General features: G+C 40.5%; 1 protein-coding gene across 1 annotated transcript in view; it reads left to right on the forward strand.

The window, feature by feature from the left end:
- The window catches only part of efna5b (ephrin-A5b), an 87,144-nt gene extending 76,304 nt beyond the window's left edge, over positions 1-10,840 (forward strand). The window contains exons 3-5 of the mRNA XM_068738619.1: positions 8,224-8,289; positions 8,660-8,740; positions 10,713-10,840. Of these exons, the coding sequence (XP_068594720.1) occupies positions 8,224-8,289; positions 8,660-8,740; positions 10,713-10,840 (275 nt within the window). The remainder of the gene's footprint in view (positions 1-8,223; positions 8,290-8,659; positions 8,741-10,712) is intronic.
- The last annotated feature ends 6,445 nt before the right edge of the window (positions 10,841-17,285 follow it).

The following is a 17,285-nucleotide window of genomic DNA, read 5'->3' on the forward strand; positions in this document are numbered from 1 at the left end:
TCCTACTGGGAGTGTTCCAATGCAAAATCCTAAATTAGTAGTATGTCTGTGATACCACTACAACATTTCTGAGCTGTTTTTGAATAATAAACCAAAGGTCATGTGCAGAGGTTAATATCAGAGATGTGCATGCATATTGATCTTAAAAGTTTGCAAGCAACTTTGTGAAGCTGTCCAGACTGCAAATAAATGTTAATTAATTAGTGTATAGTGCTGGTCAGTCACAGGTAAACATGATTGCTGGGCCAGATGTAATTGAATTGAGGCATCAACAGTTGACTTTTATCTGCATACATTAAAGTACATGAATCCACATAAACATAAGTTAGCCTCATTCTCAGCTTTAACACAACTGTGAACCCTCGTGGCTGTGTTATATCTCAAGTAAAACATTAAAATGAACATAATGTTCTCAATGTCTCTTACTTGAAATTATAATTATTAGAACAAAGATGTGAACTCATGCAGTGGAGCTTATTAAAATGAAGATATCACTTTTGAATTAAATTAGTTTTTTTCCACCCATTTATCAAATTATCACTGTGGCCTTGCCTGCGTTGGTTCACGGAAAGATTTTACACAAGGGAATGCGTAAATCCTTATTCTGTGCACAGAAATATTAAAGTTCCCAAGGAAACCTGTCTAAATAATGCACCCATCTGTATTCATTTAGTATCTCAATGTTGTACTCATTTCTAGATTGTCACATATACATATTTCCACATCTCTAATAACTTTCTGTAACCAAATGACTTGAGGGAATGGGAGGATGAAAAAGCTGCCCTCAGCAATGTGATTGATTAGCGTTCTTGTTTGTAGATGAAAATTAAGCTGCCAAATCATGTTTCTGCTGAGGAAATTCTTGTTAATGGCATTTTCGGCCAATGACTCTGATGCAGGTCGAGGGTTGATTTGTTGCATCTCTGATAGAATTAGAGCGAGAGGAGACAAGGTTCTGCTGTCATCTGCTTCATCAACAGAAACAGCTTAATCAATGCCGGTACGGAGGAGGGAATTTACTCAAATGGAGGTCATAATTCTTCATTTTTGTCAGTGTCAGCTTCTCCTTTCGATCGGAGGCAGGTAATTAGAGATTAGACAAAAGATGGAAGGATTCAGAAGCTTGATCCTTGGGTAGACAGCATTCATCTTAGTTTTGTCCACAGGTCAACATAAGACAGAAATAATTCACAGAGGAGGCATAAAATATGAAACTTTACCAAGCGCAGGGAAAGACTACATATTCAGCAAAAGAAGATGTATTAGCGGTGAGTGGGTTACAGCTTAGATGTGTCAGTGACAGACTGACAGAGGAGATAAGTGGACAGTCGGACACCTTCTCGGGTCAGAGTTCGCAGTGCATTCATGGTTTAAGTGAAACCCATCTCACAGAATGCTGATGCAAGCACATTTTTCTAATATGGATACTATCCACAATCTCACATTTGAGTGATTTTTATCTGAAAAAGACAGAAATCCAATATCAGTGGCGGCTCACTGCAAGAAATGACTGAGCCGAGCTCCGGTGGTTTAAGGCATGTAAGATGTGTGGCAAATAGGTACCCACTCGGTGTGGTCATGCTGTGGCAGGAAAGATGTCATTTTCTTGCTGTCTTGCTCACCTTTGTGAAATGGAAGCTTTTGCATCCCACTTATGAACTTATTTTATTGAAATATCTATTTTTAAAAATGATTTAGGATTAATACGCAAAATAGATTTTTCCTTCTCCTGCAATCAGCTCATTCCTGTCACCTGTGCTCCCAGGCTCACCTGCAGCTAATCTGTCATCAGCCCGGACACTACATATACTCAGCTCAGACACCACACCCTGATTTTCATTTAGCAAGTTGTGTTTTAGCCCAGAATCTTTAAATGTATTTTTTACTTCAGGGCCATTTCTTTTTATTGTATAATTTAAAAGTATAATACTGTACCTTTAATGTTACACAAATATTAAATTGGAAAATGAGGGTAATATCGAATGAACACAGCAGCTAAGGACATCAAGAGAGCAGGCAAGGATTCTCTCAATGTTAAATTAGAAAGTGAAAAACATTGGATGAGGCTTCAACGTGCAAAAAGGAGGATCATCACGACCAAGCTAACATACAGTACATGAAAAGGCCTTTTTTCTCTCTGATGGCCTTATTCATTTATCCTGAAGTACATGCATACAGATCACAGGCAAATTCTAAGAGGCTGCAGCGACCTTGTCAGAAAACAAGTCCTGTAATGTGACCACGCTCTTTCCAGCTCCTTTGGAGGGGAGAAAAGAACCGGGATGCAGAGCCGGAAGAGCAAGAGGAAAATGATTTTTAATTGGCAATTTAGATGTAGGAGGAGATGTTGGTGTAGGATGCCTGGTCTGGTTTCATTTGTTGTGCAGGATATACAAAAAAAACACATATATGGACATCATCATAACTCATCATTCATTTCACTAAACATGAAAAATCAGACTTGTCATCGGGATTCAAAAATGATCTGGGAACATGGACTAATGTGTGCAGAAAGACACAAACACACACACACACACACACACAAATACGGACATGGACATACACATGAACAAACATCGAGAAAGCCACACAGAGGTCTGGAGTGCATTATTATAATCCTGATAAATGGATCGACATTCCACCACCGCTGTCTTCCCTTGTTACTACAATTACTACAACATTTGTTTTATTTCTACTTTTAATCTGATCTCCCTTTTGGAGCAGTACCTACATTAAATAAACCGCTCACTCTCTTTTGCACCACATATCTTTCAACTAGATGCGCACCCCCCCCCCCCCCCCCCAACAAAAGTGCATGTTACAGAAAGCGGCGTACTGGACATATTACAGATTAGAGGACTACCTTTGGATGTTTTTCCAAATTACATGAGTAAATGGTCACGTCACGCTTAATCCTTTTAGATGTGCTTGTATCATGGTAAATTAAATACTTTTATTAACTAGCATTTGAGCTCATTAAAACTGCAGAAACATAAATACTCCCGCTGTCACATACGATAACATTTTAGGATTTAAATTTAGCCACTGTTGTTGTATGTACTCCATCTTGACTAGTACCCGTGAATATGGACTGGCTTTGTATTTCTCAAACTGTCTGTTTTGTCATGATTCTGCTTTGCTGCTTCTCTCCCAGATTTTAAGATGTATGGCATTTACTCACCCATTCGCTCGCAAGGCTTACCAAAGTGAAAGATAATTTGCTTACCCACCCGTGATTTAGAGCCACTCAGGATTTAATGGGTTCTTCCTTGGCCTAATGCTACAGCCTTCCACCAAAGTTTCACGGAAATCAGGGAGACAATCGAGAAACAGGCCAACAAATCCAACTAAAAGACGTCGCCCCCCCATGCCGGAGAAAATAAATGCAATAGAGGGCACAAAAGGAAATGCACTGATCTTCACAAACATAAAATATCATCCCATCCAATTTCAAGTCCTTTTTTCAACTAGTCCACTGGCCAGAACCACCTAATACTAGGCCATAACCTAAGCCATGGCGCACTTGTTGAGAGCTCAGAGAAAAAGAAAGGTGAGAGTCTTTAATCTCTAATCAAGTTATATGAATTGCACCAGTCGTAAAGATGTCATCACGGAGGGAAAAATCCAAAGCCTGTGAAGACTCGAGATATTCTAGTGAAGGCGCAGGGCAGACGAAGGCTGTGATTTAGAGTTCACAAGGTTCCTCTCAGACTTTTATGATTCATGCACCTAAAAGCCATCTTCAGGAGGACTTTTTATCCTTGGCCATCAACACATATATTATTAACCCAATGCATTAGTCATTATGTTTTATTGGCGATTGTTGATTTATTTATTCTGTTTTAGTCTTCCTCAATTGCATTACACACACACACACACACATTTCAGTGGGGTAGGTACATAGCCCGTATCAATAACATTACGATTCTCTGGGATGCTTTCGAAAGCACTAAGTGCAGTAATGAAGCATTATTATGTAAAGTGATTTAGTATTCTTTGGCAGTTTTAAAAAGCTCAACTCTCCTTTTAGATGAATAAATCATCATGTTTATTGTCCTTTACGTGTGACATGAAGACATGAATGAATTGATTCAATTTGAGGGTTTTCTGACTGTTAATCACTTGCTTGCCATTTTTCAAGAAGACAGATTGCTGAGATGATTATTATGTGATCTCTCACAAAAGGATGAGGCTTGTTACACAGTGACTTCGCAGTAAAGGGATGTAGCTATACCAGACTACTGAATAATGATCACATTACAAAGTTTTACTTGGATATTCGAGTTGATCTGCCCTTCTCATAATTCTATTGAAATGTGCTCAATTGATGTTCAGGTTTAGCTGCACTGAAAATCCATTTGTTGGAGCATGACTCTCTTTTCAAAGTCCGCTGCTACAGAACAATGTGAGAAAATTAGTCCTAGTCGCTCATGACCTCATCTCCTCAGAGCAAGCGGCACAAAGACGAGCTTTGGATTTTGGTAGAGGTGAAAAGACACTGAGCGAGCAAAAAGGCGGCTGTCGCCTGGAGAGGAGAGGGGTTGGCACCTGAATCCATGTCCTCCTCTTTTGCTGCTTCAACTCCTTGATTCCTTTCTAATAGATATTCAGTTTTTCTGAAGTGTGTCCTATCTTATGTGTTCAGTTTGTACAGATATGCAAAAACAAATATTGTTTCTACATAGTTTTCCCTATTTTGAAACTTACTGGACCACTAATAGAAAATCTTTCTACCTTAGAAACACCTGAATGTTGGAAAGCTGCTGTGTGAAGGATGGTTTTTGTTTCTTTTTTTTGTTCCTATGCTCATATGAGATTTTTTTTTTTTTTTTTTTTGCACATGCTGTATTCAGTGTGTGTGTTATTGTTGGGACTGAAGTGCTTCTTCAGCTGCAGTTGGTCCCACCTTTTGGAGAAGTCATAAAATATTCTCTGTCTGACACCCTGTTTAATTTTAAATTCATCGCTTCCTTCCACTTGTTTAGTTCAACGGTTCTCTGTCAACTGATTCCACACGCTGAAACTGAAGTGCAAATGTCAATGAATCCGAGCAGCGTTTCATGTACAGTAAATAGAGGAAATGTATTCAGGCTGCAAACTGTCTATTTCGCTCGATGGGGATGTGGGAAGGAGATGGCACAAAGGTTCTAAAAAGTAACGGTGTGTGCGTGTTCTTGTATGTCTGTGTCCCTTTTCGACTCATGTAAATTCCTGCACCTGGACACTCAACAATATCTAGTTTTGTACCTCGTAAACCACATGAGTATTGCAGTATCAGAGAACAGGCATTTGGCAGAACTAGTTGGTGAGGAATATTTATTGTTGGACAAAATATTAAAGGCTGTTCTAGTTAACCTGTCCCATGCTCACAAATAAGCAGGGATAAAAGGATGAGAGGACTATAATTAAAGCCAGCTGGAGGCCCGATAGACTAAAGGGGTGCTAACATTCATGGTAACACTATGATAAACGAGTCTACGCAAGGCTCGGATTTTCAATCGGCAACATTTTCATACAACTTGAAACGTTCTGTTTCAAGTTCACTTTCACTCTTCATACATGAGTTTAAGACCATGCATGCCATGCAACCTGTGGCCATGTTTCTACTCTAGTGTTCACGTATTGGTAATGATTCAGTGGCTATGAGAGGATGTCAGACAATATCAGGTGTAATGCAAAAAACAAAAAAGCCACATGTAGCAATTTCTCTCATTCGGCATTATTCTTTTTCCAATTTGAACATTAGGCCTCCGAAGTGAGGAATAAGAACTCAGCCTCCTAATATAATATTATTGACTGTATTTAGCCAGACGAAGCTTCCCTTCCAGCTTCCTATCACCAGAGACACATGGTTTTATGTCCAAATGTCTGAAATGTGCCGCTGACTCTTTCACTGAAAGGCAAAGGAAATGTGTTTTCCAGATAACATTACAGTTGCAATAAAGCTTGGCTTGGGCTGTGATTGGAACAATACTGCGCCTAAGCTGCACTGAGCCCACCTGTTTGTTCTTCCGTAATTGGATTCTGCTTCATTCCATTTGCTTTAATGCTGATGCATAATGCAGTGTACTGAGGGGACCAGCCATTACTAGCCGGGGGACAAGGCTTGGAGGAGTAACCTGACCTCCTCTGCTATAGTCCCCGCTTCGTCTGTGGGACATCTTTTTAGGGCCCCTGTCCTTCAAAGCAGCCAACTTGCTCAGTCTAGATAGATTGATGGCTGCGGCTGTGGGTTCTGATGGAAGCCAGAATAGCAGGTGTTGATGTTAGGGTCTACAAGAACAATAAACTGACTCCCGGCACCATTTATATCAAAGGAAACAGGCACTAGCATGGACGGCTCGGGCCCGGGTGGAGAGACCCTCATCAATGGGATTAAAGTTTGATCTTTCCTTTGTTGTAAGGAATGTGCAGCAGCATACCTCTGTCATCTGCAGCATGACAACACCGTGGTCGTCTCCACGCTCAGTTGCATTCATTACTCGTCTTCAGTCACTGGCATCAGCTGCATTTATAAAAAGCAGAGAATCAGCCTTTTTTTATTATTATTTTTTTAATACATGGTAAATGGAGGAAAATGAATTCTGCTATTCGGCTGTGGTGGAAGCTATTTTGATCGACATTACCATGATGTGTGTTCACTCTTGCACCTTCGATGCATGTGATTCTCCTTGAGTAGGAGGCAGATAACGCGCTAAGGCCAAAATCTATAAACATTACACTAGCTTCACTCCCACGTGCCTTTTGTCATTTTAATCAAGGCCATAGTTCTCTCACAGCCATCTTGGCTTTGCTAAGTGGCTGGTGTTGATGGCTGTGCCTCAGCTCTGCCCACAACAATGATGAGGATCAGGTATCTTGAGACTGCGAGTTAATGTGTGTTGTTGGACGTGTTTGTGCATACGTTTGAGACGAAAACATAAAGTATGTGGGAAATAGAAGTGGAGAAAATGAGTAGAGTGGCATAAATTGTGTGGGTACTATTGTGTATATGTGATGGAGTGGGTGAGTGGTTGCGGTCAAGGTTCATTAAGGTGTCATTGGCTGCCTCCACACTGATATAGCGAGGCTCCATCTTTATCTCCATCTTCCTTCCTCTTTCTGCAGCTACTGAATATTAACTGAGCTGTAAGAAGAAAAAAAAAGGGCCCCTGATCTCTTGCACACTGACACATGACTGAGAAATAGATGGCGGCCGATGAAGTGACAATATTAAGCAGTAACAGCAAGGTGGGGAGGTGGGGAGCAGAGAGAGGCAGCTTGATGAGCTGCATCCATATGATAAAAGCTGCCGTCTGTATCCGAGGAGCAATGAAGAGTAGAAAGCATGCAGAATGCAAGAAATGAAAACTGGTGTATAGTAAATGGCATGAATCAATCACAATATTCACCAGTTGCTACGAGGTCATGACGCAACAAGCAGCATATTGTGTTTTAAACTACTATGCATTTCCTGTCATGATGGATATGTGCAGTAAACAGTCACCGAGCGACAAGCGTTCGACCCCTGTCCAAGATCACCCGGTTCTTTACGGCAACGCCATCAGCGGTCAAACACACACACACACACACACAATATTTTTATGGTACGTGATGCAACCACCATGGTAGCTACGCTCAGAGATTCACACCCCATGGACTTGACAGGAAGGGTTCCATTTCCTGACGGCAACCACAAACCATCCACGCATTCAGCACATGTATCCTCTGCATCTGAACTTTATTTCCCTTGTAAGGCTCTTTTTGACATGTGTGTGTACATACTGAGAGTTAGAACTGCATGATTTCTTCCAGGTTTAAGTGTTTTTCAAAGAGCCAAAACGACTGAAGTTCCTTTATCCTCACTAAGCTGCATGCTGCTGCAGTCGTAGAATCTAAAAGGCCACAATCAAACTGAGCAAAGCAACCCCCCCCCCCCCCCCCTTTTTTTTTTTTTGCAACATCTGTAAATACTTTCCGGCTATAAATTTAAAATAACCCCTGACTAAGCCTACAAAATCCAACTGAGAGTCAACATTGATGATCTGAACATGTATTTTCTTTTGATAATATGGCCTCAATTTAAATGAGAAGAACTGTGTTATTAAAAATGGATGCATACAAACCTTTATGTGTAGAAAAATGCTCTTGGAAACTATATTTTTCCTTGCATGACCCACATGTGAAAGAATGTGTATTATTACATTAACGTACTATTTACCTATGTCTTTTTTTTTTTTTAAGCTTCCACAATTGCCGAGAACGGGAGGAAAACATGCCTGAAGCTCAAAGTTTTCGTCCGACCATCAAGTAAGTGTTTGCACTAAATAAGAGGCTCTGTAATGGAGCTTGTTCATGTACACATTTGGATTGAAAATCAAAACAGTTTAGATCTACTTCTCTGGTTACATCACTTCCTCTTCAATTACATTGTACTGACTGTCCAGTATACCTGTTTGTATTATGAACCTGCTTTATGTTTTGTGTTTGAAGGATTCTTCTTAAATCACATTGAGTGAAATCTGGGTCACTTCATTCCTCATCTGAATGTTGCCATGAGCTTTGTTGCTTGGGATGTTTACTTTCAGGGCCTTGAAGGGGGGTGGGGGGCTTCAAATGTCACTAACCTATTAGGCATATGCCTCTAATGATTTCTCATTCTCCCTATTTTCTGTTATAGACAGCTGTGTGAAAACTATAGGCGTACATGACCGTGTTTTTGATGTTAACGACAAAGTAGACAATACATTAGAACCACGAGGTTAGTATGGCTTCCTGCTTTTTTGATTGTCTTCAGTATGACCTCCATGCATCTGTGCATATGTCTCTTGCTCTGCGCCTCTTTATGCTGTTTGTCTGGAGGCTGATGTTATCCATCTGCATCTCTTCATGAAGCTTTGTTATGCTAATTGGTAATGCACTTTGCATGTTGGTACATACTTGCATATATACACACTATATGGTGTGTATGTAGTAATTATACATACGGTATATTAAATTCATGAATGTGTCATTTAGTGGTTCACATGTGCCTGTTCCTCACCTGCTCTTCGTTTATCAACACAGAATGGCGCTTCTGGCTGCATGTTGACTTGATTTTTATTTTTATTTTGCTATAACAATTCAGTACTTATACATCAAAATCCAAGAAGATCAATCAGCGTCATCCCTTGAATTCTAAACATAAACAAACTGACACAGTAAATATACAATGTTATTTCTCGGGAAAATGTTATTTATTCTGTTTCCTTCCCTTAGTTAACTGCTGTTTGGTTCTGTAATGCTGCATTCATTATTTTCTGTGTTCAGAACAAATTGAATTTATTCACCTTCTTAGATCAGTCTAGCTCACTGACGGGAAACACTCCACATCGCCCTCATGCTGGCGTCTCGTTCTCAGCATCGACTCACGCCATGCTCTGAAAACACACAAACGCTACCCCTCTGTGTGCAGGTATATAACAATTAGACTTGGGATGAAAGTCCTAGAAAAAAAAGTTGATTTTGAAAAAGAGCTTTATCAAGTTAAAAAAAGGCTTATATTTGTTTATTTTATTTTTTTAACACTGATATAAATGGGACTTATAGATCCTCAGACATTTGTGATGCCCACTCACCTCTCTTTCTGATTATCAGTCAATCTGCCCATTTGCCTGCCTTGCTGTTCTGCATGCCTGTTTGATTGGCACTTCTTTCCTTGCATTCTCCTTCTGACTCATCCCCCTTCACACTCTGCCAAGGAGGGAGATTTAGACAATATCACATCGTCCGCTGTTGCCACGTCACCACACCTGGCACACAAGCACACACACAAACACACATACACGTGCAGGTTTCAAAAAAATTCTATATCATGGGAAAAAAAAAAAACCCCAGTAATTTGTTTCAAACATCGATACTTGTGTGTTTCAAATGTATTGCACATACATTGAAATATTCCAGTTCTTCTCCTCCATAGTCCAGGTAGGATGGTTCTGATGAGGGTTGAGGAGTGGCTTGACAGTTGACAGTGGTGATCCTTGATGCTCCCACTCCAGTCCACTCCTTATGAATCTTCCTCAAGTTCTTGAATCAGTTTTGCTGGAATATCTTCCCAATACTGTGAACATTCCCGTCGCTTGTGCACCTTTTTCTGACCACACTTCCAGTCATAATTCCATGAATATGCTTTGATACAGCAGTCAGCAGTCCTTCCCATGTTTACTGAGATTCATTTATTCAGCATAAATTGCAATTTATATGAAATATTCAAATACAAAAGAAAAGCAAAACACTTGAAATATTTTAGTTTACATGTGATGGGTCGAGAAAGCTTTCAGTTTCTTTAAAAATATTGATTTTTCCATGATATTCAAATTTTTTGAGATACCCATGCATAGTTATTCAACATTTTACGTCTGGTCCTCTGTTCTGCTCCTTTGCTATGCATGTCTCAGCTATTTTCCCATGGTGCAGTGGGAACGAGGCTGCTCACAGATAGACATGCCATTACCCGACATACAGAAGAATAACCTCAAATGTATTCCAAATGTTTCTGACGACGGCCAAGGCAGCAACCAAAATTCACATTGCAACTCAGATTCACGAGCTCAATAATCTCCACAAAAATACAGCGACGTAATAATGCGGTAATACACTAATTGCATGATGTTTTCTGATGTCTGTGGTTCCCTCTGTCAAAATAAACTATCCTGTAAGTAAACCTTACCTTGTTTCCTTTTTTTGTCATTCAGACGACACCAGCCACGAACCAGCTGAGCCTTCCCGAAGTGATGAAACAAATGCTGCAACGGACCTGCAGAAATCAAGTCCACTCCTGGCTTTTTTGCTGCTCTGCCTACCAGCACTCTTCACTTTATAGCGCCTCCCTCTGTCGTGGAGGGCATTTACACCTAGTGTGGCCTGAGTCTGCCCGTGGCTGCAGGGAAGGGGGCTGGATTTTGGCGGAGTGTGTTTGCTTGTTGCTTGGGCATCAGAGCAGGCTTCTCAAGGAACCCTCTATTTTTTTCAGAAATATATTTAAGTGGTCTTTTTCTGTCTGTGAGTAAAAAAAAAAAAAGTTGATGTTGGAAGCGGGAGAGACAGTAGAACCTTCAACTGAGATGCCAAATCCCAATTTATTTGACATTGAGCAATTCTTACTTTTCTGTTATTTTTTCTTTCTTTTTTTCATATCTGTATTTTGGAGCACCAATTGTTATTCAAACACATTGCACATGCTTAGAGAGTCAAATATGAAACTGTCACCCTATTAGCATTCAATAGCAGTAGTTTTTAGTTATAAAGTAGCAGCTTTCCAGCTTTACTCAGTATGGAAGTGGAATTCCCAGGATGTCCACAGACCCCGAGAAGCCTTTCAGAAAATATTTAGATCAAATTCTGCTGGGTCATAACAAGCAAATTTTTGTTGCTTTCTCCACTTTACTGGGAATTACAGAGTAATGCTTGAGGATTAAGTAGCAGGGAAAGAAGAGGAATGGTTTTAAGCAGAGGCCAGACTAGAAACCACAGCACTGAGAAATACTTACACGGTATGCACCTTAGCCAGCTGATCTCCAGACTGTCCGGATTTAAAGGCAGCGTCCAATTCTCTGCTGAATACAGAGTGTGTGCATCGCTGGATAAGCTACTTAAAGCCTGAGTGAGTGAGTGTAAAACCCATGGAACCATCAGGCAATCTTTCCCTGTCCTCCTTTGTGCGGCGCATGCCAGTCTGTCCAATAAAACATCTCTCGAAAGCATTTGGTTCAACTTGACTGACAAAATGGCTAAACTGAAACTTTCTCTCCAGACATACTGTGATTGAAGATCAATATCTTTTGAAAGCTGATTTCACAATTTCACGGCCAGAGTCAGAGTAATTTAATGCAACGCTAACTGATCTGGGCAGCAACTGTTCTCTCTACTCCATTTGAGTAATACAGTAGTCAATATTAGCACTCCCATAAATATTTGCCTTTTTTTTTTTTTTACTTTGCCAATAGAGCCTCAAAACTTTGTCTTTAACATTATAAACAGTGTGAGCTTTGTATTTCTTGTATTTTCTGACATCCACTTAACATACACCATTGTTCTGTGCCATGACTTTAATCACAGCTTTGCCACTTAAACATAACTGCAGCTTTGAACCGTAGTCAGCTGGTACTCGCATCCGGTCACTGGAGCATTTGCAGGACTGCTGCTGTAATTAGTTGAAAACACACTGGCCCAAACAGATAAACCATCCTTTTAATTCAAGGCAATGCACAGCTCTCTTTAGCATACCCAGCTTTATATTAGAACTTACATTCAATTGGATTCACTTTGTTCTAATGGCATTCAGCTTCTTCTGTTCCCACAGATGCACATGATGAGTTTGCATAATGAGCGCCATTATGTCTTTTTTTCTCAAATGCAGGAGACTTGTTTTTCCGCTTTCAAAGAAATATGGGCAGAGAGCTGCCTTCCTTTCAGTCAGATTTCCGTATACAAATTAGGACACCAACTGGAATTGAAAGAAAGTGAAATATATAGAGAAAAAAAACAACAAAAAGGAGTATAGAAGCAATTATTTTTCCATCCACTGCTCCTAATATTACTGGTTTAAGTGACTCTTTAACGAGGTTCAAAATGACAAGCATATGTTATGGCAAGGGAAGTTATTTCTGGTTTTAAAAATAGATGGTGGATGGCTCAGGGGTCTTGAAAGGAAGGGGGAGTACATTTCCACTGTGGGGGGGGGGGGGGGGGCGGTTTCAAAGCACCAATGACCTTGCAGTTTGAGTGAATTGGTAAGTGAAGGAGGCAAAGTGAATTAAACGGGAACAGATTGCAAAGATATGGGAGGTAACCGAAGATAATCTGACGAGAGTGCCTAACAAAACGAGACAAAACAACTGATGGGATACGAATCTGCCTGAATCAATGACAAACTCGCAGCGGTATCATTCTGTCTGTCTGGGAAAGGTATGCGCTGTTTTGTCATTTTTATGGCTACCATTTTATGCCCCCCCCCCTCTAAAAAAAAAAAAGACTGCTGCCCTTTGCCATTTGATTTCTGTGCTACAGTAACAAAGCTATTACCCTGGACTAGAGGCAGTTATGGGCGATATTAGGAGTCAGGGTGGAGGTACTAATTTTCAGGACAACGCCACTGGGAATGAGCGCCGCATGTGACTCGGAAGGCAGGCTTGTCGGATTAATGTGAGACATTTATCAGGAACCAGCTTTCATTTTAATCTTATAATTACCACTACTACTATTTGGCATTATTGCTACGATCACCATGGTTTATTCTGTACACACCTTAATCTGCGTAATGAGGATCAACGTATAAACTGGATACTGTGTATCCTGAGGTAGTCAACCACAAAACATGTAGTGTCAGGTTAGTATCGGTTTTGTACCTTTCTGGAGGACAAAATAAAAATACGAGATACATAATTGTTAAAACTGTATAATTATTATTGTAATGATGATGATCATGATGGTGATTATGGCTATTATTATTATTATCATAAGAAAAACTTGTTGCTGTAAATAGTGTTTGATATTAAAGTATTAATTTGGTTATGTCTTTTCTAAAACATGAACACGGTATTATCTCTGGGTTTTGGGAGTGTGTACTGTCCTCAAACAATGCATTGTGTGTGTGTGACACTCTGAGCTGGTATAGGAGCTGTGCACCAGTGTACAGAAGGCCGGACATAAGGCACATGAGTGGCTCATTTACTTTATGCTTCAAACCAGCCTTCCCATCTCTTCACCTCCAGTGCGGATCCTGCCTTGGAAAGAAACACTTGGGGCTTCTTTGTGCTTTTTTTTGCCTTCAGTGTTTGAAAGCATGTTGGTCAGATCCCAGATCTGCCTTGAGCGGACTGTTTGCTTTTTCGTGGAGGGGTCTCACCTGTTTCATTATGTGGCATGCGCATGAACTTGGTGACATGCAATAGAATCAACAAAAAACAAAACAAAAAAACTGTTTTAAAAAGATTTTCTTTTTCTTTTTCTTTATAAGACGTGTTACATGTTTTGGTCACTTTCATGTTGTGTGTTTTTGCATCCCATTTGACTAATGTCATGATGCTGTGCAGCGACAGATGACAAATGTACATAACACAAGCCATTGTTGTGACGTTACAGTGAGGAGGGAGCGGGCGGGGGGGTCATTTTGTATTTCAAAAGCTACCGTTTTCCAAAAGAGAGACTCTTTATGTACCCACCTATTGGATTTCTCCCATGTAGTTGCAGCCTGTCTCTTCTGACTGGACATCCTCTTTCTACTTTCCTAAGAATAGGTATTTGAGAATGGAAACATCAGAGTGAGTTTTTTCAGTGTGAAATATGTGTGAGAAGTTTGCGTTTGCGTGTGTGTGCCTGTGCGTGCGTGTGTGTGTGACTCATTTGCTGTTGCCGCAGTGAATGGGAAGCGGCGACCCTCTTTGGCAACGAAGAGTGTTTCCCATGCCTTAGCCCCCCAGCCTCTGCCCTAGCAGCCCCGTCTGTGTACAAGAGGTTTTCTGCCATTGTGCTTTTACATAGAATGGCTGCTGGTGCTTAAAGAGACTACAACAGGTGCCCTTCACTTTCTTACCCTTTTTAACAGCCCTAAAGTATCTTGTCTTGGTAGGCATGTAGGCCCTAGGCACAGTTCAAGGATTAGTGCACCCCCTCATCTGAAACCTGAAGTGGATTGTTAGCAGGGTAAAGTCCATCATCGATCCAAGTTCTCTGCGTAGAGGGCCAAAGCCTCTCCCTTCGTCAGCCCCCCATCCCCTATTGCTGATGAGCCACTTGTTCATTTTGTGCACATGTCTTGCTCATTTCTTTTTGTGCTTGCGTAACCTCCACCACACCACCCGCTGTCCTTTGCTCCGCCTTTGAACCGTGCTCTCACTTTGCCATCAGTGGCAAACATTTCCGACCTGCTCTTTTACAGTATATAAACAACAACAACAACAAATCTGACAAAAAAAAATATCTGTATTTGTATATAAACGTGTCTGAGCAACTGAGTAATACAATAAACAGAAATACATCGCTTTGATCGTTGTTACTCTTCTTTGACTTATTTACAGAGGAATTAAAGATCAAATCAGAAGCGCTGGCAAATTTGTCAATGCATTGGGAATTTACATTTGATGCATCTACTCTTCTTAATATCCACCCATATGTGGCCATCGACACCAACACCCGCCCCGGTAAATGCAGACCGGGAGGAACGCATCCATCAGGATCAGAAAAAGACCTTAAAACTCCTTTCACTTCGGGCGGGCACTAATGAGGACACCTAATAACCTTCTGCTGGACCCCATCAGCACCATTTAGCTTCACCCTCCATTATCTCTGGTAATTAGACTGCGAGCCAAGCAAACCCTGAGGACCAAAGGAGGGTAAAAGGGCCCCCTGATAAGCAAATAGAACTGATGTAATGGAAATCGCTCGAATTTGACCTAAGACAATGAGGAATGCAAACAACTCTTTAAGTAAATGTATTTGAGAGTGCACTTGACAAATAAAATAAAAAAAATGCTCAAGGACAGGTGGTTTGCCAGCGTTGGTGGGTCGCATTGAAGAAGTAGGCATTACTTTATAAAATGGATTAAAACACAAATTCACCAAAGACTTTTCAACGTTATCCAGGCAGCGGCCCTTTACGATATCATCCTTTTCCAAACCGCTACGTTTTTAAGCCTCGGAAGAAGATTTGCTTTATGTGTGAACACTCTTGACATGATGAGTCAATTAGTCTCAAGTCGTTCTTCCCGGTGTTATTGCCAAAGAAACGTTGTAGAGAGGCAGGTGTGCATGTCACATGTAAGGCCGATAAAGACCAACCACTACGCCTAATCATTAGATTGTAGGTAATGATCGCTTTACGTGAAGATGTGTCCCAGATGTACCCTTAAACTGTGAACATAGCGGATGTCTGTGACCAGCTGGTGAGCGAGAGCGGCACAATAGGACGAGGTGGCATCTAGCGGAAGCCTCGTCACCTCCGAGATGGAAACATCTGCACCTTTGATTCCTGCCAGCGCTGAAAACGAACTTATCTGAACACAATAACAATGCAACTGACAGTCCTGAAATGGGCCACTTTAGTGAAAGATTCTTGAAAGCATCATTCTCAAGTAAACTGGCTCCCTCGTTGGCCGCATGGCGTTCAGTTTCCATGTGAACAATCAGTTTGATTGACAGCTCTGAAGGATGTCTTCGGTTAATCGCTCCAGTGGTTTGAAAAAGTCTTAAATCACCCAATTACATTGTATCGCTTTATGAATAAATATTATTTGGGGGGGGGGGGGGCGGTATTCCAAATGCAGTTGAGGCATATCAACTTAGTCCACCCCATATTTATTTCGAGGGAGTTGAGGTGGTTGCTTTTACCAGAAATAACTGATAAGCTGGAGGCATTTTCGACTCTCAGTCACACTATATAATGTCACGGTGTTGAGGAGAAGTTGGGATTGAATTCAAGGTCAGGTTTTATGATTTAATACGGCACTGACATGTTACAAGATCAGGTTCAGAAAGAAGAATAGCAATAATAGTTACAAATCTACAAAGAAACATTTTTGATGGCACGAGAACCAAATCTATTTATTTGAAAAACCTTCTCTCTGCCAAAGCAAGTTTATTATAGCAGCTCAGTAATGTTTGATCAACACTCATCAAAATAAAATGTTTCAGCTACTTTCAAACTTTCTGCAAGATCATAAGTTTTACAAAAAAGTGAGTTGCAGAACGTTAAATAAAGCTGATAAATAAAGTGCCTCAAACATCAACAGCATCATTTAAGCAACAATGAGCGCAAATTCTTTTCTTGCAAAGGGCTTTAGGGAAATTGTCGACTGAGGGTTATAAATAAATTTAATTAAGGTAATTTAAAGAGTGGTTTTTAATCAATTGTCAGTCGCTGATGACCGAGGCTTTTCCTCTGTGCATCCTTTCACTCCAATATATCTAATTCACCTCAGGTGGACATTCTTGCACGTGCTTTGTTTCTCCTGACGGCTCTCACTTGCGTCTGCAGGGCAAACTAGAGCAGGATTAAGGGAAGATGTGAAAAACAATACAAATATCAACATCAGGGGAAATGAGTCAGAGATTGGAGGAGGCGGTGTTAAGTATTCACACATGCAGAAATTAAGATTTCTTTATCTGAAGCGATGACACATTTCACAAGGTGAACTGAATGTGACCAAAGCATTTATTGTGAAAACAAGGAAACACTTTGAGGCAAACAAACAGAGGAAAAACAAGTTCAGATTTGTAACATGACATAGGAAACTATCTATTTAAAAATGATTATTGCACCCTTAAGGCCT

Source organism: Brachionichthys hirsutus, chromosome 4, assembly GCF_040956055.1.
Source record: "Brachionichthys hirsutus isolate HB-005 chromosome 4, CSIRO-AGI_Bhir_v1, whole genome shotgun sequence".
NCBI classification, from domain to species: Eukaryota; Metazoa; Chordata; class Actinopteri; order Lophiiformes; family Brachionichthyidae; genus Brachionichthys; species Brachionichthys hirsutus.